General features: G+C 43.9%; 2 protein-coding genes across 2 annotated transcripts; both read right to left on the minus strand.

The window, feature by feature from the left end:
• Positions 1–339: 339 nt before the first annotated feature.
• On the minus strand, positions 340–3,380 carry LOC134438673 (uncharacterized). The gene is made up of 3 exons (XM_063188287.1): positions 3,326–3,380; positions 2,816–2,976; positions 340–1,077 (listed from the first exon to the last, which is right to left on the minus strand). Exons 1-3 carry the CDS (start codon positions 3,378–3,380, stop codon positions 340–342), a joined length of 954 nt encoding a protein of 317 aa, XP_063044357.1.
• Positions 3,381–5,389: 2,009 nt separating this feature from the next.
• Positions 5,390–21,264, minus strand: mcm7 (minichromosome maintenance complex component 7). Its single transcript, XM_063188070.1, has 15 exons — positions 21,076–21,264; positions 17,570–17,649; positions 17,109–17,273; positions 16,612–16,736; positions 16,060–16,240; positions 14,998–15,135; positions 12,781–12,930; positions 11,707–11,821; positions 11,304–11,435; positions 10,977–11,060; positions 10,592–10,803; positions 10,037–10,302; positions 9,584–9,752; positions 7,276–7,385; positions 5,390–6,004 (listed from the first exon to the last, which is right to left on the minus strand). The coding sequence occupies exons 1-15, from the start codon at positions 21,104–21,106 to the stop codon at positions 5,788–5,790; spliced, it is 2,175 nt and encodes a 724-aa protein (XP_063044140.1). The 5' UTR covers positions 21,107–21,264; the 3' UTR covers positions 5,390–5,787.
• Between the last annotated feature and the right edge of the window lie 956 nt (positions 21,265–22,220).

Genomic DNA, 22,220 nt, shown 5'->3' on the forward strand with positions numbered 1-22,220 from the left:
ACGTGTCAGAACAAGTCATACAATACTTTCACCCTGGGTTAACTTGTGCTTCACACTCGGTATCCATTTTTATACTGTTTCTTAAGTTCTTTATTGCTGTTAGTAGGCCTACTGCAGGGTTCCAAGATCACTGGCTTGGTGTCCGATGTGGGACAACGTGAAACATTTAACATTTGCTAGTAGACGGTGTCAACAACTTTTGAAAAACACTTTCACACACAGATTTATTTCTTGATCTTTGCCCTAGCACTGTTCCCTTGTGATTCCCTCACTATTTGAGGTGATTTCTCAGATCTACAATCCTCCACAATCCTTAGGGATCATCAGATGACAGGGTGTCTACTCCTCTGCAGCCGGGCTGTCTGCTGGGCTGGGGTAGGCGTGGAGGTATGGATTGTAGAGCTCGTGCTGGTAGGGATAGTAGTAAGGGTAAGGGTATGGGTAGGGGTGCTTCTTGCCAACGGGGACTGGGGGCGGGGGTGGGGGCGGTTCCTCCACCTCTGGCTCTGGCTCTGGCTCCTTCTCCTCTACCGGTGCGGGCGGTGGAGGAGGGGGCAGGGCCAGGCCCTTCATGGGGCGAGGCGGGTGGTCGATGAGGCAGTCAGGGTCCCAGTAGGGGTCACAGTCGTACTCCATGCCCTTGTAGTAGATGGGCACGGGTGGCGGCATGGGGCCCGATTTCTTCACCACGATGGGAGGAGGAGGAGGAGGGGGCGGCAGGGTGGGAGGGGGCACCTTGTGGAGCTTGCAGGACGGGTAGTAGCGGGGGTCACACAGCACGGGCACGGCTCCCGTGGGCAGGTAGACGATGTGGGGCTTGCACAGCGGGTCCTTGGCGTTGCACAGGTAGATGACGTCGGCATCGGTGGATATGGGAGGAGGTGGGGCAGGGCCCTTCTGAGGAGCGGGGGGAGGGGGAGGAGGTGGGGGCTGGGGGCATTTCTTGTCCTTGGCCGGGTCGCACTTGAGAGTGGGCATGCCCAGCTTGTTCTGGTAGTAGGAGGCGTTGGGGCCGTAGACGTGCTCCAGGTGACGCATTTGCTGATAGAGCATCCTCAGCTTGTCAATCTCATAGAGCTGACGGTGGAACGGGGGGAGAACAGGGAAGACATGAGGGGTAGAGGGGGAGGAAAGAAACCCAAGAGGAAAGAGAAAGAGGGGATGGATGAGTGGATGACAAATATGTGACAATAATTAATGACAAGACAAAAAACTGTATTACTTACAGTATTTCTCAATTGGTTTTGTACATTTCTCCAATCTCTCTCGCAATTTGCAAAACATAATATTAATTCTCAAAACAGCTTTAACAAATGGCAAAACACTGTGGATGACCTGCAAAACCACGTCTCGTGCTCAAAATCCTTAGTTTGTCTTTGAAAACAAAGTTTTTGTGTCAATGAACGTGTCAGTGCCAGCAGAATGGTTAGTCATTGTGTCATAGTGTATGGACAAGCTAGTCAAATTGATTTGTCATGTTGTCAATTGAGTAGTACACTCTTGAAGATCTTTTCTGAAGCGAAATGTTGTTTAGATTGGATGGGAAATGCTGTATATTCAACTTTATATTACATTGATCAGATAAGATTGTACTAGATATACATTTAGAGTATGACCTATTTATTGACAGGTTTCTCATTGGAAAATAGAAAAGATGGCCAATTCTGGTTGAGGTGTCAAAGTGCGCGCTCTACTATCCCTTTTTACTTGTCTTGCAGGCCCATGTGAAAAAACTATAGAACTGTAAAGAAAAATGAATTTGAAACAATACGCTGATACTGTATGAAGTGCACTTACTGTCTTGTGAAATTCTAGGGAAATATTGTAATTTTGCGTGGAGCGTAATTATAAAGGCCACATGAGGCATAGAGTAATGTAATGCAGTACAGTGCCTATTTTTGAATTGCATGCCTGTTTTCTCTTTCCCTTCTACTGCTACTGCTATTTATCTGATAGCAATTTACCAATTCAGATCACATTTATAGACAAAAATTATACAGTGCTTAGCACATTATGACAGCTTGGTAAAGAATTTTGCGTGTCAGGACTTATACTATGACCTAGGGCCTAAATGTTTTGGGGGGTGAGATGAGATGGTTTCATGCATTCAGTGACAAAGGTTTTTGAGTGATATGACAAAAGCAATTGATAATGTACGAAATCACTGAGAATTGTACACAAACATGGCATGGTGGACGAAAACATTTGCTATATGCCGAAAACTATGAGAAACTGATTTTATTATGTGCACAGGTAACACCAGGAAGTCGCAATTGAACAAAGAAATGTACAAAACCAATTGAGAAAAACTGTAATAACAGCTCACTACACAAATTGTTAGATGCTATGGTTTAGCAGTAAAAGCTTGATAAATGTGTTCCAACAACTTAAAGGAAGACTAAAGCATCCCCCCCCCCCCAGGTTCAGGCCAGCCCTCCCTAGGTTCAGGCCATGTCTATGTCTAACAAAACGGGTATGCATACATTTGGAGTCAATGGGGGACATATATGTATATTGAATGGAATACATGAAGTGTTGTGTGGTTCATTTAGCACCAAAATTATTTAAATTTTTAGGCTTTAAATAAGTGGCACTGCAGCTAAAAAATATATATTGCCAGGATAATATTGATGTCAGTTGGTTACAACTAAACTGTTTTGACCAAGACCATCTGTATGAATGAGAATAGATACATGTATATATATATTTTTTAAACATTTATCTGAATTTCTTTCATAATAGGCTACATCATCCCAGTCTGCTCTACTCCAGCCATTTGTGTGCCCCAAGCCCCGAGTGCCAGTCCATGTCTCACCCCTTCGGTGTGCCCGATGCTAGTGTAGTAACGGTAGTAGGCCTGGAAGTCTGGGGAGTGGCGGTACCAGCGGGGGTCCACGTTCCTCTTGGGCCGCGCGTTGGATAGGAAGCCATTGGCCTTGTCTGAGTCAATACTCACTGCATCAGCAGGCAGAATCTCTAAAAGTGTGAGTGGGAAAGATGCGCGCATAAGAGTGTCATAAAGTTGGAGAGAATGTATTCAATATTCAAGGGAGGTATCATTTATGTTTATAACTCTAATGTATATTTATCCTTACCACATATTGAAAATTAAACATTGACATACACTTTACATTTAAATGAATCTCTTAAAATAAAAAAGATGAGGTTATTGTTAAACATTGTTGAGCCAAGCAATGAGAACTCACAGTTGTACAAAAAAAAAATCAAATCAGTGCCGTCTTATAATAATTGAAGTATGCAAAGAAAGAAAGAAAGAAAGGCAGGCAGCCAGGCAGGCAGAATTTACCTTCTTGCTTAATAGCACTCAACAAAGATTTTGCAGCAATCCATTCTGTAAGATGAAATATCAACCAACACATCAACCAGGCTCCAATTTCTGAATATGACTAAGCTATTGAAATCATTTGGTAAAATGTCAATATCCCCCTTTGGAATAGAGGTAATACTAACCTGGCTGTCCTGTTAGACAGCATACAATCCCCATAAGCCAGAGTGGGGACATCATTGTAACTGCCTGCAAGTTGGAAGGTGGTTTAGGTACATTAATGAAAAAATTACCGTTTTGAGTAAAACATCACAACTTTCATTTAAGAATGATACTTCACTTCCTCTTCCTCTTATAGGCCTACGTAACAGTCTAAATGGTAGGCCTGTAAAAATCTAAAGATAAAAAAATGTGGTGGATAAGAGGCGTTCATGCCATTTGCCACTGTGGAATAAAACCCAAGAGAGCCAACTTCTGGAGTAATGAATATCACCCACAGCAAGTGAATAATCTGAGAGCTGTTGTAAAAAATAAATAAAAAACAGAAAAAAGGTAAACACAATTTTGGCTTAAAATAGTAAGATCACAAATAATAAATACGATAATAAAAATAAGAACTTACCTCTGTGCGTGTTGCGCTGTCCCTTGACTCAACATTGCAGACGCAGTGTTCTTATACATCCCCTCTAATGTAAATCATCCTAGTGAGCGGACACATGGAGGGCGACTAGCCAATAGGCTTCAGGTGATGCTCAGACCTGCCTCCACATCCACACCCACACCAGACGCTTCTGGTACCAATTAGGGCATCGGCTTTTATTGCGGGCCAGAGATTGAAAGACTAATGGAAAATGGTAGCCTAATTTAGAACAGAGCTACCTACACATACAATATGCCTTGGCACCTACCCCAGTTTTTTTTTAAATCTTAATATCACACATATATCCAAATACAGCCAGTCATACTACTGTCAATGTACATGTTTGAACAGGTCAGGATTGAGGATTGTAATCTGTTATATCTAGTGTTGGGCAGTAATGCATTACAAAAGTAATTAACTACTGTAATGCATTACTTTTTTTCTGTAATGCAGTAATATAAGGCATTACAGGGCAAAAATCTGTAATATTTACTTAGTTACAATGCATTAGTGACCTGGATTTCAGTAGTAATATTGTAGTGTAAGGGATTATTTTGAGAAGACAGTAACATTTAATCAGTAATGCATCAGTTTTTGAGTAACTTGCCCAACACTGGTTATATTTCTATCCAACATTATTTATAGGGACTTTGCATTTTCACGTGCCAAACCCTCAGTCGAAGAGAGCGTATCAAGTTACAAAATATCCTGTTCGTGGACATGTAAGTACCAACCTTTTTTTGTTGGTGTCCCATAAATGTCACAATAAAGTGAGAAGATTTAAGGTTTCCTTCCAGAAAACAGGTGTTATAATGGGATATAGGCAGAAGCACACCTTTAAAAATACATTTTAATGGAATTTTGTCTGAGGAGTATCTTTGCCATTCATGTGTAAGCAGTTATTAAAACCATGGACTTATCTCCCTGTCAGCTGCATGGCTTCCACAAGTATTACAGGAATCATCTTCCTCAGTTTAGAAATCATCCTTACTTTTACCATTTATTTGCATGCACAGCAGATGATCCTTGCTTGACAAATAAAATGGGTACCCCCAATAAAAACACTTCACTTGACAAGTCGTAGGAGCACATTTTACACCCATTAAAAGATGAACTTCCCTCAATATTCCTGCGTTACCTTATATAAACATGTCTGACTTGCAATAGGTATGCTCTTGGCCTGTCATTATGACAGACTGCAACTACATGGGTCCATTATACACACACACACCAGCCAAGAAATTACATAGTAAGACACATGCCTTTTAGGAGCCTTGGGTCCCAGATAGTGATAAAACACAGACTATGGAAAAATTAAAGACACATCTGCCTCTAGCCATTCTTACAACCACTCAGTAGCTAGCTCTTAGAACAGAACAAAGAAAAAACATCAAAACATCGTCCGAACCAATAAAGCAAAGTTTAGGCTGTTCCATGTAAAGTACATTCACAGGACACCAGAGTTGTGTGCATACACAAAAACTTTATTTCATAAAACTTATCAACATTATTTCATAGGCAAAAAGCATTTTACAGAAAGCACAGGTTCTTCCAAGCAAAGAAAGATTAAATCACTCATTGCAGGTAGCGAAAAGTTAGAAAACCACAATCCCACAAGTCCAGAGTTCCCACAATTCTTCCTTCCCGTTGTGGCATGTTGACGCTGCAGAAACGATTACATAATGCCATGAGCAGATAGGAAAAAACAGACCGATTTCCACCATTGATATTCTCCATTAAGTGTTCTTCCACACTTCTCAATGCCAGTGCTCCTTCTGTCCACAGTCTGGTGGTGTGTGTGTTCGGTGTATGTACGGGCCAGTCCTAATATCAACAGATCCGGTTTTGTAAGCCCTCTCTCTCACACGAAGGTGATGCGGGTGCGAGCCTGGTTGACCTGCCACACGTTCAGCTCCTCGTATTCGTCCAGTGCCGTCTGGAACTGGGCGGGGGTGAAGCCGCGGGACACACACCTCTGCTCAGCCTCCGCCAGCTTCACCATGCCGCGCTTACCGCCCGCAGCCTCGCCTGCCAGCTCACGAACCAGGGAGAAGATCACGTCAGCAGGCCTCTGGGTTCTGCAGAGAGAAAGCGCAAGAGGTACAAAGGGTTAAAAACTCGGTAGTGCTGGGGAATACCTGCGTAATACAGTAACCCAAATACCCGGCACAGGCTACAGAGCAAGAAACTGGTCACAAGGGAGATGGTGAACAGAACTTGAAAGAGGACCAAAGTGCAATGAAATTCAATCCACTTTGGTCTGACTTAGTCACAGCAAAGTAACAGGGGCAGCAGGCAGTGATCTCAACCACCAAATATAAGGCATCTGACAAATACTTTCATATACCACTGGCTTAAAATAGTGAAAACTTTTTTCCATCTATTTGACTCCTTGATGTTTGGAATAGAAAAGCAGCCTGTTTGGCATGATTGGGAAGCAGTAGGTAGATTTGTAGGAAGGCGCCGAAGGGTAGAGAGGAGGGGCAGATGTGCACTGTGTTTTACTGGCTCCATTGTGGACACCTCCTGTCGTGGGAGCCGAGCTGCTCATAAACAGGCCTGGAATTTTAACACTTCCTCATCGCTCATTACCGCAGGCCCCTCGCAGGCCGTTTTCGCATCGCACAGAGTGGGGGGCAAGGAAGGAGGAGAGAAGACTTGAGGCGGTGGGGGGAAAATTAATCAGGTAGAAGCAACGCACGATGTTCCGTACGGCGCCTCCTCACAGAGTGCCGTTTTCGCGATTAAAACCAACTTTACAGTGTGATGACAACCATCACACCCATTGCATAGCTCATTTGAAAGAGGAGGTCGTCGTCTTCAAAATAAGATGTACGGAATACTGTTACTTATTTGTTCAGGCCGACGGAAGCTGGCCGCTCATGGCTAACCGGCACTTAGCACAAATAATCAACCCATACATTAAGCACAATGTTTCACTGTAAGTCGATGTGGTCTTAGTTTGAAGACGACAACCTCCTCTTTCACATGGTTGCCATCACACCGAATGGCATTGTTTTGATTGCTGAAACGCCATTCTGCGAGGTCGCGCTGTACGGAACACTGTGCGTTACTTCTACATCATAAACACATCAGAGATGGGTGGGGGAGAATCTAAGGCTGGTAAGGGCTGTAACTATGGTGATTCAACAAAGAAAGTGAAGTAGGGCAGAGAGGAGAAAAGCAAAATATGTCACCTACGGAACACAGCAAAACGAGTGTACTTCCACTGGTCCAATATTGCACTTTTCAAACCGGTTACCAAAACACTGTATTTGATGGATCAAGTCTACAACTTTAAGGGCGTGCGTCTCTGAGAAGCGCGAAAACAACGACGGCAGCGTCTCACCTGGTGTTGGCTGACTTGTCGGCCTGCAGGGAGTCCTTGGACATCTCCATGAGCCGCATGGCCTCGTTGACATCCTCCCTCTCCACCACCTCCACCAGACGCAGACGGGCCTAACGGGACAGGAGACACCACACAGCACATCAGGACACAAGCGCACACTACAGACAAACAATGGAATTTGCCTTGTCCTGACTTAATGACAAGTTCCACTCTGGAGCAAAAGCAGTGCAAGTTTTAGGTTTATGCCACCAGATGAGACTTATTAGCCTGGTTCCTACCAGACCTCCGTGTGTGTGCTCTGGAGCCCCCTAGTGGCACTCCAAACACACACATCGGTCTGGGAGCATGTGGCAGGATTCAATTTCTGGACTCAAAAAATAATGCTGAGCATTTATCACTTCAATATCACTGGCAGCTCACATTGAGAAGTCACAGGTCATATTATAGACTATATTGACGCTTTAGAGATCAACAGAAAATGGTTTTGAAAGAATTTGTTGATATTGAAGCAATAAATGCTGAGATTTTTTTGACTGTAGAAATGGAATCCTGCTACATGCTCCCAGACCTAGTAGTGGAGCTCACAAAGCTGTGTGGACCTACAGGTCGGGCAAGAGCCAGGCAAGCGACTTATACCTGTGCTTTGAATACATTGAACCAAAACGTGTCTGACATTGTGAAAAAAGGTCCATTACGTATGCCTTGTGTGCAAATTGATTTGGTCTTTTGTATGCAAGACGACACTTAACAAAACTTTCCATTAGTGTTCCAATCTTCAAAATGAATGAGACGCTTCATAATAATCCAAGACTTTGTGGTAAGTTTGTTACAGATCTTGTGCCCTTTTGTAACCCCATGCTATGTCTGCAGAGCTGTGCCGGCACTGTCAGACCGAGACAAGTGCAATGCCCAATGAAACAGCCGGCAATTGCCCAAGTCTCCGCCTCTCAACACCAGCTAGACTCTTCATTGGCTAAAGCTTACGTGAAACACATCGAAGTCTTCCTTCGTCCCACTGCACGTTATCCACACAGACCTACAATCCATGACATGTAGAATGCATTTTCTATAAATGTTGATGGCAGCATTCCCCTGTGGTGTGCATATAAGATTACATACACATACAAGATTCCCTGTAGTGTCCACAGTCCATGACCATGCAGGAACATCTGTCACAAGACGTGGTGAGGGTCATGGCCGCGGTCAGTTTTGCATGGGTTTGCACAGCGGCTCCAACGCACTCAGGCTGACTGCCCACCCTGCAAAGCTGGCCGAAGCCACATCATTCTTCAGGAGTGGCACAGACACACACTGACATAGTAAGCCACACTACACAAGTCAATTCAACAACTTTTGGACAAACTGCAGCACAAGACAAAGTGTCTCATACGTACACAATCATAGAGCCTCTTGGCCAGGTAGCTAGCTCCTGCCCTCTCCTGGGAGGTTGTGGAGCTGCACTGGGCTCCCAGTGTGTGTCAAGTGCTGCGTCTGCAGTAGGCCTGAGAATTCGCTACCTGCACAAACAGCACTTTTAACACACAGGGGCAACATCTCACCACCCAACAACAACGGCACCCTTTGTCACAAGTCAAAACGGTGGGAATTAACCTGGCTGCGTACAAACAAAATTATTACAAACATTAGTTCTAAAAAAAATGAAGTCAACTTATGCTTGTCAGGGGTATTAGGGAGTAATGGTTAAGAGTTTTAACACTCCGTGTACAAATGAATTGACTGGGTACAATGTTTGCATTCATGTATTCCAAATATAGCCCCGTGTCCTTTTAATGGTTTTGCTGGCATGACGGCTGCATATGAGAGAAGTGCTCACATTGCGGTAGGCAGGATATGGCCACTACCTGCACTGTAAGCACTTTAGCACAGACAGCCTCAGGTTTCCACTGTCGCATGGGCTGGGCCTTTTCCTCTGGATGCAGGAAACCAACACATACTGCAGTCCAGCAGCAGCAGCTGGGACAGACACCATTGTGGCATCCCTTACATGAGCAGTAAGGGTGGAGGACCAGGAGAGTTTAGCTGGGACTACCACAGCCATGGGCTCCAATCACTGCAGAGCAGGAAGCCAGTGACTTGACTGTGCTGGTCCTCTCCATTACAACCACTGAAGACTTCTTGGTGTATTTGCAGGCCTTTTCCTCCTTCTAAACACACTAGTTTTTCTTGCACAAACTGTAGGTCGTCATGTCGCTGCAGTCGAAGACACTAGTGCCTCTAGTCATACTTGACGCCGTCTTTACTACTGCACCTATGCAAGTGAAAGACAGTGTGTTTGTACATATCTTACCAGAGCGGTGGAGAGACGCAGGATGGAGAGGAGTGTTCGGGGGGAGGTGAAGGTGGTGTCCTTGCCGACACGCGCCTCCTTCCTCATCTCCACGTAGGCTGCTGTGATGTAGTCGGACAGGGCCTCTGGAACCACCGGCTGCTTGTTCTTACACTTGGAGATGTAGCGCCTGCCGGGAGGAAGATGGTTAGGTGAAGAAGTTAGTTCCCACTGGTTTAACAGCAGCTGTCATCAAAACTTATCTACAGTTTTCATGAACCACAATTTCCAATTTCACAGCCTTCGATATATTAAGACTAGTGCAAACCGGTGCAGACAAATTGATTTTACTTCAATATATAAAGTGCACTTCACTCAACTTTCATCATCAGTAATTTGGCGTAAAATAAATGTCCCTTTTTTAGGTTTGCGTAAATCAACTGTGTGTCAGTCAGTTCAAGTGTGTGATGTTACCTCATGAGCTTCATGTCGATGGGGGTGAAGTGTGTGGGGGGCTGGCGGCAGTGCTGGTGCACGTAGGTGATGTGCTGGGCCAGCCGCAGGTCGGCGTCGGGGTCGGGCTTGTCCTGGATCAGCCACAGCACGTCGAAACGGGACAGCAGCGCCGCCGGCAGCTGGATGTTCTGCTCGATGGTCTTGCGGGGGTTGTAGCGACCGTACGCCGGGTTGGCAGCGGCCAGGATGGAGCAACGGGCATTCAGGGAGGTCATGATACCCGCCTAAACAGTCAAAGGAGAAAAGGGTTAGAGGCTGTGTGGGGAGTCTGCGACAAATGGGCATCTTCAGTTAGAACACTCAACACGAATAATCAAACAATTTAAGCAGGTGACCACGTACATGTGTATGGTTTTGCATCTCAAACTTTGTCAGAGCGTAACTAATAAGCCATACGCAGTAAAACATGAACACGGAAGTGCACAAGTGCACCATTTTAGATCCAGTATAAGACGGCATCAATACACTGAGAAGAAACAACAACTGGCTCCACAGCCATTCAACTCTTGTTACCTTGGCGATAGAGATGGTCTGCTGCTCCATGACCTCGTGGATGGCCGTGCGGTCGGCGTCGGCCATCTTGTCAAACTCATCGATGCAGCACACGCCCATGTCGGCCAGCACCAGAGCGCCGCCTTCCAGGGTCATCTCCCCGGTGACTGTGTCGCGCATCACGGCAGCAGTCAGACCCACGCCGGAGGAGCCTCGTCCAGTAGTGTACTGACCTGAAGTAGAGGAAAGGTCACTCAAACACCTATGCACAGCCAGGTCAGAAGATACACAGCAACACTATACTACTGCCGTTACTTTATGTGTGTGTTTATATGCATGCCAGTGTCCCATATCTGTGAATGAGTGTGCGGAAGAGTGTTTGAGAAGCACTGAGGGGTGAGCTTACTGCGAGGAGCAAGGCGATCGATGTAGGACAGCAACTGGGACTTCGCCACTCCAGGATCTCCCATGAGGCAAATGTTAATGTTGCCTGAAAAAAAAGACAACAAATTTAAAATGATATACCTCCAAATTGATATCCATTAAAAAGAGAAAAAAACAGTTGTCTGAACTGGAAATGTAGTGCAGAAATTAAGAATTTCATTAACGCAGATTGACTTAATAAACCTTCTCTAAACCTCACTATTGCACCCAAGAGAAAAGCTGATGAAGCTTGAGTTAAGAGCGTTTTAAATGTTATTGAACTAAACGGTTTCATGTGCTGAGTGCTCACCTCTAATCTTCATGCCCTTGGGGGCCTGCTGCACTCCTCCAACCAGCAGTAGCAGCAGGGCCTTCTTCACGTCCTCGTGGCCGTAGATCTCTGGGGCGATGGAGCCCGCAAGCTTGTCATAGAAGTCATCCTCTACAAAACAAACACCAAAATTGACGTGAATGGTCACATATTACACAGACTTGCTGCCATCTGCTAGGTTAGAGAAGAAACCCAGAGAATGGTGGATGAAAATGAGCAAAAAGGACCCCCCCCCCCGGTCTTGCATTACATGTAATATTCACCATGTTCTAGATGTTGCAGAATCAATCAAAACTGCTCACATGGCAAATTTATCATGGCAATTTTTCTGTGCGTCCGCCCATTCAAAGCAGCATCGGGTGGCAATCAAAAGCCCACTCACCTGTGATCTGTCGCAGTTCGTCCTCGCTCAGTTCTTCAGTGCCCAGCTCGTCGTCCTCAGTCTTGTTCATCAGTGTGATGCTGTGAGCCTCCATGTAGGTCTCAGATAGCAGACCCTGTAGGAGACAGCACGAGATGTGGATGAGAGTCTCAGTCCAAGATAACTTGGCAGTATGTGTGTGTGTGTGTGTGTGGGTGATGGTTATGGAGTGAGAATCCATGCTGGGTTCACACATGAGACATTCTCCATTTATAAAGGTTTTGCAAAGCATACACATCAGCTCCATGTTTATAAAGTAGCAACAGTATCCTTCTTCGTGCAACATCAGCTTTGTGATAAAGTTACCTTTCAGATCAAATTTGAGACAACACTTTGGTTTTCAAAATATGGGATTGACACCACTTGTATAACATCTGCTAGTCAAGCGCGCCTAAACCTGCACTTCTAAGTTCAGAATGGAAACAGCGTCTCGTCTAAGGGCTTTCAGGACTCTTAACTTGAAGGGTGTGATAAAGAAAGACGTGTTGTTGATTTGTTTGACAAGGATAGAAGGCTTCAAGTTATTTTGGCCATGTCTGGAAGGAGCTCTAAAACATGGGATCCTTTTTGAAAAGGATACAGATTGCTTGTCAGCCAATGGTCACTTACGTCGGGCGAGAAGAACCACACGAATTCGAACGACAGGTGCGTTTACTGAACAACTACACAGTAACGCTGCAACAAATGTCCAGATAGATTAAAGGTATGACAGACAACGCAGGGATATTGATTCTGCCCTCCAGTTGGGCTACACTTCTGCTTTCAGGCAGCGAGTGGCATCTCTACCATGCACAGTTTGTTTCCATCACCGAATATTAATTTTAATATTTTTTTTATTTGTGTTTAATAGGCTAAAACTATAGGAATTCGAACTTCGAATAATCATTATACCTACTAGGGCTATCTGGGTCAAAATGGGATGTAAAAAATAAATTAAAAAATGAATCGATTAATCGGAGTAAATGACGACCTTTGGTCGACCAACAAAATCCTTGGTCGTGGACAGCCCTATTGAAAATGTAAAGAGAAGTATACCTGAACGGCTTGTCTGAAGCCCGTGCGGAGGAGGGGCAGAAAGACTCCGGCCACGGCCACATGGTCTCCTGGCAGTGCCACCCTGGTGTTCTCGCCACGAGCGTACACGGTCATGCAACGAGGGATGTTACCCACGGGCACCTGGTCACTCTGTGGAGAAATCGGCAAAAAACAAAGGGGTTACACAGGCATCACAAGCAACAGCCCACCGTTAGTAGCAATACAAGATAAACCACCTTGTCGCACACACATGCACGCGTGCACACAAACAAACGAACCAACGAACGAACACACACCTGTTCTCAGAGCTGCGACTTAACACCAACCAAATTCTGGTGAAATTTCAGTTTGGATGGTAGTCTAGAAACTAACTTATTAGCCACTCTGACCCATTAGTGTGTCAGGGTTTCTGCACATTTTGGATCACCAAATATAAGACTTTTTAAGACAAATATAAGACCTCTGATGATAAAATATAAGACCACTGCTCGGGGTGAGGCATTGCAATATTGATAATGTTATTAGTTCACATTGCTATAGGCCTAATGAAATGTAGGCCTAGTACATAATTATATATAATAAACAATATTATATGACTAGGCTACTGTGCTTTTATAGTGTAGCCTAGGGTAAACACATTGTAAGCAGTAGCAAGCTGTAACTGATCTGTAGGCCTACAGACACCATCCATGCATATGGTCAGTTAATTGACAACTGGCATTTAATTGAGGGTCCCATGTTTTGATGGCCTATGGAAAAATCAGATGAATGTTCATCAAATTCCTTTAAATGTACACATTAAAAATGGCTCAACAATTCATCATTTCTGGTGGATACATAGTTGAATGCACTTTGATATTAGGAGAGAGGACACCTGGTGCCAAAAGGGTTAAATGTACGACTACTCTGAGTGACTGCCGTTTCTCCTCCTCCACCTCGCTATCAGAGACGGGTAGCAGAAGCAAGCGTTCTACTTTGAGCTTAGCCTGTCTGTAGTTTGTTGTGCTCTAGCTGGGAGCATGAAACAGCACACAACTTGGAAGCGATTTCCAGCATGTCCATAACAAGCATTTAGCGCGTTTACCGTTGCCCATCTGGTTACCGATTTGGACATTACGCACCTCGCCAGATCATTGGCTTCGTACATATTCTGTTACTCATCCGATTTCGTATTGCCTCGCGCTCACTTCCTCATGCTGTCATCATGTTAACGAAATCATTTTGCATTTGACAGAGGGATCAAATAGCCTGTCACGTAGAGGCAATTTTGAAAGTGTAGCTATTGTATGAAGGAACAATTATTTTCGAATACGGTCATAATGGACTTTGCTAAATGTAAAGGGTTCATTTCATACACGCTTCTACCCAAACGCGAGGGCATGGCTAACATGCTTACGATAGACAACATTTAAAACTTACCCTCAACGACTAAATGATTATGCGTCCTCCCGACACAGTTAACATCAAGCTTCATATTCCGACGTTGCTTTGGATAGCTAACTGTTTTATTTCTTGTCCTCAAGCCACATTACACTGAACTTGCATCTATCTACCCATCTCGATTCACGTTCATATTTTTTCGACCACTTTTTCTACTAGAAAATGCAAGTAGGTTTGACGCTGCGCCCACAGGTCTGCGGCTGCGCCCACAGGTCTGCGGCTGCCCCCCGCTGTGTGGCCAGCGGGCTGCGCTGCGCCACAAACACAGTTTCATCTACTTTTCCGCATCTTGATAAGGGACGTATGCCGGTTAAATAAGGTTTATAGCGTCAAGAAAATAGACCCTTTTTCTTACACTTGAGCTACCCAGATGAAATATAAGACCTCCCACGTAAATATAATACCACACTTCCAAAAATTGGCGAAATATAAGGCTTTATAAGACCTTAAAAACCAAATATTAAAAGTAAGACTTTTTAAGACTTTTTAAGGATCCGCGGAGACCCTGGTGAGTGTGTTTGGCTGGCAAGATTAACATCTACTAGGAATTTTGGCTGATGGGGCGGGTGGGGAGGGAGACACACACCTTAATTTAGAGCCCTGCCCGTTCTTAAAAAAATCTAATCAATTTCTAATCCATCAGCAGCCACTTATTATTCCAGCTACACCAAAAATTAAACTCTGCTCGTCAGAGAACAGTGTTGGTGGAGAGGAGCAGGACACGTCAAGGCAAACTGTACTGCGTGGGTCGTTTCATGGCTTCACAAACAAACTTACATGTTCCTGTAAGCGCAGCTCCTGGAACTTGACGAACTTTGACCCCCTGGTCTGCAGGTAGAGGCGGCCACCGGACTTGTTGGTGACGCACTCTTGGCTGGGGCACATGATGAGCGGCATGAAGGTGGGCGACTGGATCTGTTCCCAAACAGAAGCAGGGGAAGAAAGGGAAAGGTCAGAGGCAGGCAAACAAACATGCATACACCCTACTTTTATCCAGAGCCGACACTGCATACGAACTACAACGTCAACAGACCCAAGTCGCAGGCAAAACGATTCTGATTGACTCACATAATGCCTGACAAGACAAGATGTCTAGCATCAATGCACAACATTTTCATAATAAAATGCTGATAAGATTTTTTAAGAATAACTTCTGCCAATTTCAATATGCTGTTGTATTGCTCACCCTACCTTTGACTTGTCAGTACCCGGTGATGCTACATTTGTCGGCTCAGCCCTTTCCGAGATCTGACCTATTCTAATGGGGGCAGACTTTGTTTACATGAAAAAAAAAAAAATCTTAACATAAGCCTACTCCAAATATTATCCCAAAAGGCATCCCTGTTTGCTAGTTGTGTGCTGATGTTGTATAACCTTTCGGATGTTATTGGGAATAAATCAAGATGTTTTAATGCAAACAAACGCCTGCCCCCATTACAATGACTAGGATCTCGGAAAAGGCTGGGAAAAAAAAGTCCATGGTGGTGTGAGCATTACAACTGCATGTCGAAATTGGCAGAAGTTATACTTTAAGGCCGTAATAATTACACAACAAAAGCTACTGCAGTATAACCACCTTACAACAAAAGATACAAACCAAGGAAGGACTTGAAGTCATTACATACATTAACATTATCTAAATGCATTACAGGATGTACACAACACTTGCTGGGTCTCAAACGGCGCACTTGTGAACTTCAGGGACTATGTTTCAGTGCATAATCAATACACCATATGAACTGAAACATAGTGCCTGAAGTGCACAAGTGTGTCTTTCAAGACCTAGAAACTATCTAAACTAATGCCATGATGGCTTGCGTTGGGCAAATGGCCACTTACTGGCTGGTAGGTCTCTGCGCCACACTGGTCGCATGTGTAGGTGGCCACGGCCATCATGGGCTTGACGTCGGTGGCACGGGTCACAATGCCTCTGACCGTCACCAGCTGGCCGATGCTCTCCGCCTTCACGTCGCGTACCACCTTGGGCTTGGCCGTGCTGGGGGGCTTGAAGTACACCTCACTGTAGACACAACACAAAAGCATTGGGATAAGCCAAGCTCACACAAAAGCAGAGAGGGGGAATAATCTACATACTTGGTGGTATTTTTTTAAACCCAACTTTCAAATATTTCAAAACACCGATGCAAAGCATTTTGACAATAACAAGAGCTGGAGACCAAGTATCTGCACAATAAATGTAGCACATGTCAAGTGTTTAAACCATAACACATTGATTCCCATGTCACCTAAGAATGAGTGGGTAGGTCTAACAAAATATTCTGTGGCTGCCCAAAACTGAAGAAACTGGCTGGTATAAAAGCGATAAAATCATTCAGACTGGCTCTCTGTAACTGTTCATTTTGTCTTGAGTTGTGCATCAAGTATACTCACAATCTCCTCATGAGCTCGGCGGGGTACTGGTTTCTGGGGTCGCGGGTGTCTGCAGGGTCACGGCCTCTCTGCTCCATCATCAGACGGTGCTCAATGTACACGTCCAATGCATCTTTGGCCACCACCTGAACAAGAAATAATAGAAACGTGTGATAAACATCCTCTTCCATCACAGCATACACCTCGAAACACTAGGCACTGTGGTAATCACCTCCTCTCTTTATAACCATTGCACATCCCAGAGAGCAAGGTAGCAACAAAAGTGCAACTGCTAGTGTGAAACCACAAAGAACACAACTTTAACAAAAGGCCAGTTTGCAAATCTGAAGGATATCAAAGCTCTCTGAATCATTTGTATGAACATCTGGTCATTTCTCATGTCTTAATAAAATATATTAAGCTCAAACCATGCACCATGTTCCTCCATACACATTTTTTTTGCATTGAATGAAAGTGAAAATACTGTAAATCTCTAGAATGAAGAGTGTGGCCTTTACCTCTCTCTCCCTGTATTCTGGCAGCAGCTCATGCACAGCATCGGCAAACAGGCCTGTGTAGCGCTTGGCATTCTCGCAAATGCTCTCCACCAGCACGGGGTCCTCATCTGCAATGTCATCCATGTCCACTACCAGGGCCACCTGCTCTCTGTGAGCCAGAGCCACCTGTGGCAACACACACACCACACAATCAATCAGCTGAGACTCTCCTTTACACACAAATGGACATTTAGACTTACTGCTGACATCTTGACATATTCAGCACCTTGCCAATTTCATATTGTTACTATGTATGACTTACAATAGCTTTGTATTTACAATTAATTTCTGTGTCCTATACATATAAATAATTTACAATTAAAGTGAAATTGACCTCTTTATGAAATGACAAACAATAACAGAGATTCAAATGTGGCGGTAGAACAACATCAAGTTGTGGCTGCTTTAAGAAAATGCCTTACCAACTGGGCACCATACTTGAAGACCTTCTTTCCATTGTCATCCTCACTGTAAAACTCTTGAAGGAAGCGCTTGCACTTGTCTGTTGAAGAACACACAAAAATGAATCAGGTTATTAAATATGCGGGCAAAGTGGAAGCTACAATTAGATATAAAAGACTGTATTGCCATATATTCAAAGCAAAAAGCAATCCACTATCTGCTTTCTTTGTATTTTTTAGATAATAATAAATTATGGTTTCTGTGAGGCTTTAGTCAAAAAGATTCCTTCCATGTCAATAATTATACTTCAGGTGGTATACAACAAACCACTTCACAGCAGGAGTAGAGGGCCATTATCATGTTTGACAAAAGCCAACTGCGTTCATAGCTGTCCACTCACAAACACTGGTCATGTGACCTCACCCCTCCTCCCTGCCCAGAGGAAGTAACAACAGAGTGTCAAGTCAAGACTGATCTACGCCTTCCCAAAGACCCCCCTATACACACACACACAACAACAACAAAATACACAATTTCAGTGTTTTCATCCACCCATCCTCTCTTAAAAACAGAAAATTACCACCAACTCACAATGACAGCATGGATACAAAACTACCAATAAAAGCACAAAAAACACCTTCAATTATTGTATGTCCGCTTTTGCCTACTGAAATTATATAATTTTTTAAACCCTTCGCCACTCTCGCCCATAAACATCAGGAAGCAGGCCTCGGCTGAAATGGCTGGCGCCTGAATACAGATGCAACGCCATGGCACGGACCCCACGCTCCATCTGCTCATTACGCCAAATAAGACATTGTCCCTCTCCGACCTCTTTGTTGAGTAACACCGCGCTTGGTAATCCCCATGACTCAGTGTTGTTCATCATAAAGCCATATCTACTAGTACCCAAGTCTTACTACGCAATGTGTGGTCTTTGTGGTGACTGACCGTCATTAGGTAAAACAAGTGCGTACGAATGAACAAAATTAATTCGAAACTAAAAAAAACAACTCACCCACTCGACTTGGCGAACAACCCGATTGCAAAACAACCCTCGATTGAGCTTTGCATACGTATCAAGAAATGGGTCTGGAAACCTCCAGTGGCACACAAGACATGTTCCGCTACACTATCCTGTCGTCCTTTTGCAATTTGAGATGCGATTTATAAACTGTATCAGCAACACAAGTTTGCGCTCTCCGCTGTTTTTGTAAACAAAGAAGCACATGGCTCTCAGGCCTAGCCACAGCTGCACAGACGTGCGCTATCCATGCGCGGGGAAAATAGTCCCCATGTTTTAGTCTCAGTATTTCATGAAAGAAAACGTTTTCGTCCAAGTATCTACTTTTGCGTGGTTCAAAAACAATCTACGTCCAAGGCCGATTGGTATTTTTTTGCCGAGGAACGGTGCCGAGCATCAAAACAAAACATAACGTAGAGCGGATGTGAACAAGGCGTTTCAGTGCAGCAGCTGCAGCCACACAGGGCGAACCACTCCGGACGTACAGCGTCATTACCCACCCACCCCATTTGCCTTGACGGAACAACCTATCCCTCCTTATTGTCATTGTCATTTTCATTAAAGCAACAAAATTACATTGTGCAACAGCTGTCCAATGACTTCAGTTGATAATTCCAACTGCGAAAATGTATTACACGTTTTGCACAATGATCACAAGCCGAATATAATACCTATCGATGGTGGAGAGACGAGGGAAACAAACGGTTATTCGAATAATAATGATAATAGAAAAGTTTTCAAATTTGTAGTTTGGTTAAATGCTCTATGTCTCGTATTTACGGCCAAATCACCAGAGGTTAATCTTCACCATATGTTATTAGTTCATTAATTTATGAAATAAGTTCCACCTTATGGATAACTTCCACCTTGTGGTATAGCACTAGCTTTCTGCTTTTATCTCCGTTCAGAGGACTAATAGAGCACATGATTGGTTAACGCGAGTCTTCTCAATATTCTTGGTCAAGACATATAGACGGTGGGCTAGATTTCGTAGCTCCTTTAGAAAATGAGTTTCGTTCTCACTCTCGAGTGGCAACTTGATTTTTCTAGTATGACCTCCTGACAATATGTAAAGCAATATTCTGGCTGTTGCCACGCTGAAAAGTTGCACGTTGATCTTAAAAAATAACGAAAATAAAAGAGACTGGGGGTGACGTCACATAATGCACAGTCAATGGGAAGTCTCCGCCCCTCAAAGTTGAAAAGGGAATATTTATCCGCATATCGGGCTTTTTTCATAGGCAGATAATTCACCTAATCATTGAAACAACGTAGGCATTTAATTCCTGACCATTTTCCTGTTACTGGAAAAAATAACACAGCTTGCATTTCTTTACTGACACATAGTTTTTTGGCGAATTGATCTACCCCTGTCACCTCATTGCTCTATTGCTTTGAGGGAACAGACCTGTCATCTTTTTGACATTTATCTCTCGTTGGCCAATGATGGTCAGACAGTCGAACACTAACAGCGAAAAAGAGCACTCCTCAAAGTTTGAGAAAAATATTTTTTTTTGCATGTACACAACATGTGAGCCCACTTACCCCCCAACTTGTCACTTTTTGCCATGAAATCTGACGGTTCCGGGTAGCATGCACGCGCTAGCTGTATTCTGCCTCGTTGACTTTGCATTGACGTGACGTCACTCGGTCGGCTAGTTTTTGTTGTCATTTTTATAAATCAATGTGCAAGTTTTGGGGATGGCAACAGCCAAAATATTGATTAATGGGTTGTCAGGGGGTTATATAAGCAAAAATAAAGTTGCCACTCGTTAACACCAACGAACTGACAAGATATGAGACTGGGCCCACCACCTAACCAGAGGTCAAACATTGATTAGTTCACTTGCCGGGTCGGGTGAGATACATATTTCTAACATTTTATTAGTTACTGTCGATGTCTAATGTCCGAAATAATGAAAACAATCAACACCCACTGCGTCTGACCATGAACAACGGGAAACCCTCAGTGTCAAGAGTTTACGCAGACTCAAACACCGAAAGGGCCATGTGGTCTTCGCGCGAAATTCTTTGTCTGAAATCTCCATCCGGGTATCTCGGCCGGTGAAGGATAACGAGAAGCCTGTTGATCATTGTCGGCCCTGAAGTGATCACACATCGAAGTGGCTACAACCGCAAACGATTAGTTTAGCATTTCTAAAATGGCACAAAATTCCAAAGAATGCTGCAAAAAAATTGGCTGTTTTGAACGCAGATATTGCTCTTTCTTGCTTTCGCGTTGCCTTGTTAGCAGGATGCATGGCAACCGATCGGGTTTAACCACTTTACAAAACTATGTCGGATATAACTTAATAGCAACACACATTTTGTAACTCACATTGCCACAACATACAGTAAAACGATGCTGGTTGAGTGGAACAAGGTCAGGAACTTGAGCAGACATGCCTAGCAGTTGCTAACTCTAGCCAAGTAGTGTCGAGGTTACTTCTGAATAGTTCACGTTAAAGTTCAGTCGCGTGTGAGAACACTCATTAAACAAACCTTTCTCAGCGGCGTAGTCTTTTGGAGCCATACTTGCAGATCAGAACTTCCTCACACACTTGCTCCCGTGTAGAAAGAAATGCCGAAGCTCTTGTAATGGTGAAAGTTGCACAATTTGATATTCCTTGTATTAAATGTACAGCAACCCTTCTCAACAGACGGCATGGACTGTGCAAAAACTGGCGCGAGTCTGACTATCCTTTCAGCCAATCACGAGAAGACATACAGCTACAGGAGGTGCGGCCTCAATCTGGCGCGAAAATTTTAGTCGTCACATGACTCCATCAGCCAATAACGAGCTATCAGCAACAGCGCGAAAACTCACAGACCTAGACTGCGTTTTAATATGCGACCTTGCCTCCTCCACTCGCTTCTCGTCATGATGACATCACTGACAACAGTATTATATTTCAATATCTTGCAAAAGCTCAATTGTTAAGTCTTTTTCTCATTGCAATTGGGATGGTGAATGAAAAACAGTCCCTCAAAAGTTGTTGTGGCGAGGCTGACAGCTAGGAAACTTGATCGTTTTCTCCACGGAGGAGGGGCCAGGAGGCGGGACTAGGAGACATGCACAAGTGGAGGAGGCAAGGTCACATATTGGGATGTATCCCTAGATCTAGGTCTGTGCGAAAACTCGAGTCCTGCCTGCCCTCTGCTGCACGACAAGATGCAATGCAAATGAATGCAGCTGCTCTCGGATTAAAACAAGTGAAAACATTATCATTATGCATTTATTATAATCGTAACAAAAGTTATCGATATTCCACGTCAAGAAAAGCATACAATTAAATTTTTGAACACTTTAATTTTATTTATTGTTCAATCAAGTATATCTCAGTGAAGTGTAGTTCATCCCTGTATACAAGCAGCCGTACAAAAATGTCCACGACTGTCACCTCCAGGGCGCAGTATAGGACAAGATGTGACAAAGGCAACGACTCTGGCTCTGATGTGATTCTCATGATCCAGACAATGAAGGGATAGTGTAAATTAGGTGAGGTGTCCCAATATTATTTTAATTAGCAATACAAGTAAGCCTGCAAGATGGTTGAAAAATAAACTCCCAGATAGGATATTCCATATTCAAGCTATGGCTCCAATTCATTTAAATTTTGATTGAGGCTTAACAAAAATGCTCATGT

The sequence above is a fragment of the Engraulis encrasicolus genome, chromosome 22, assembly GCF_034702125.1.
Source record: "Engraulis encrasicolus isolate BLACKSEA-1 chromosome 22, IST_EnEncr_1.0, whole genome shotgun sequence".
NCBI lineage: Eukaryota > Metazoa > Chordata > Actinopteri > Clupeiformes > Engraulidae > Engraulis > Engraulis encrasicolus.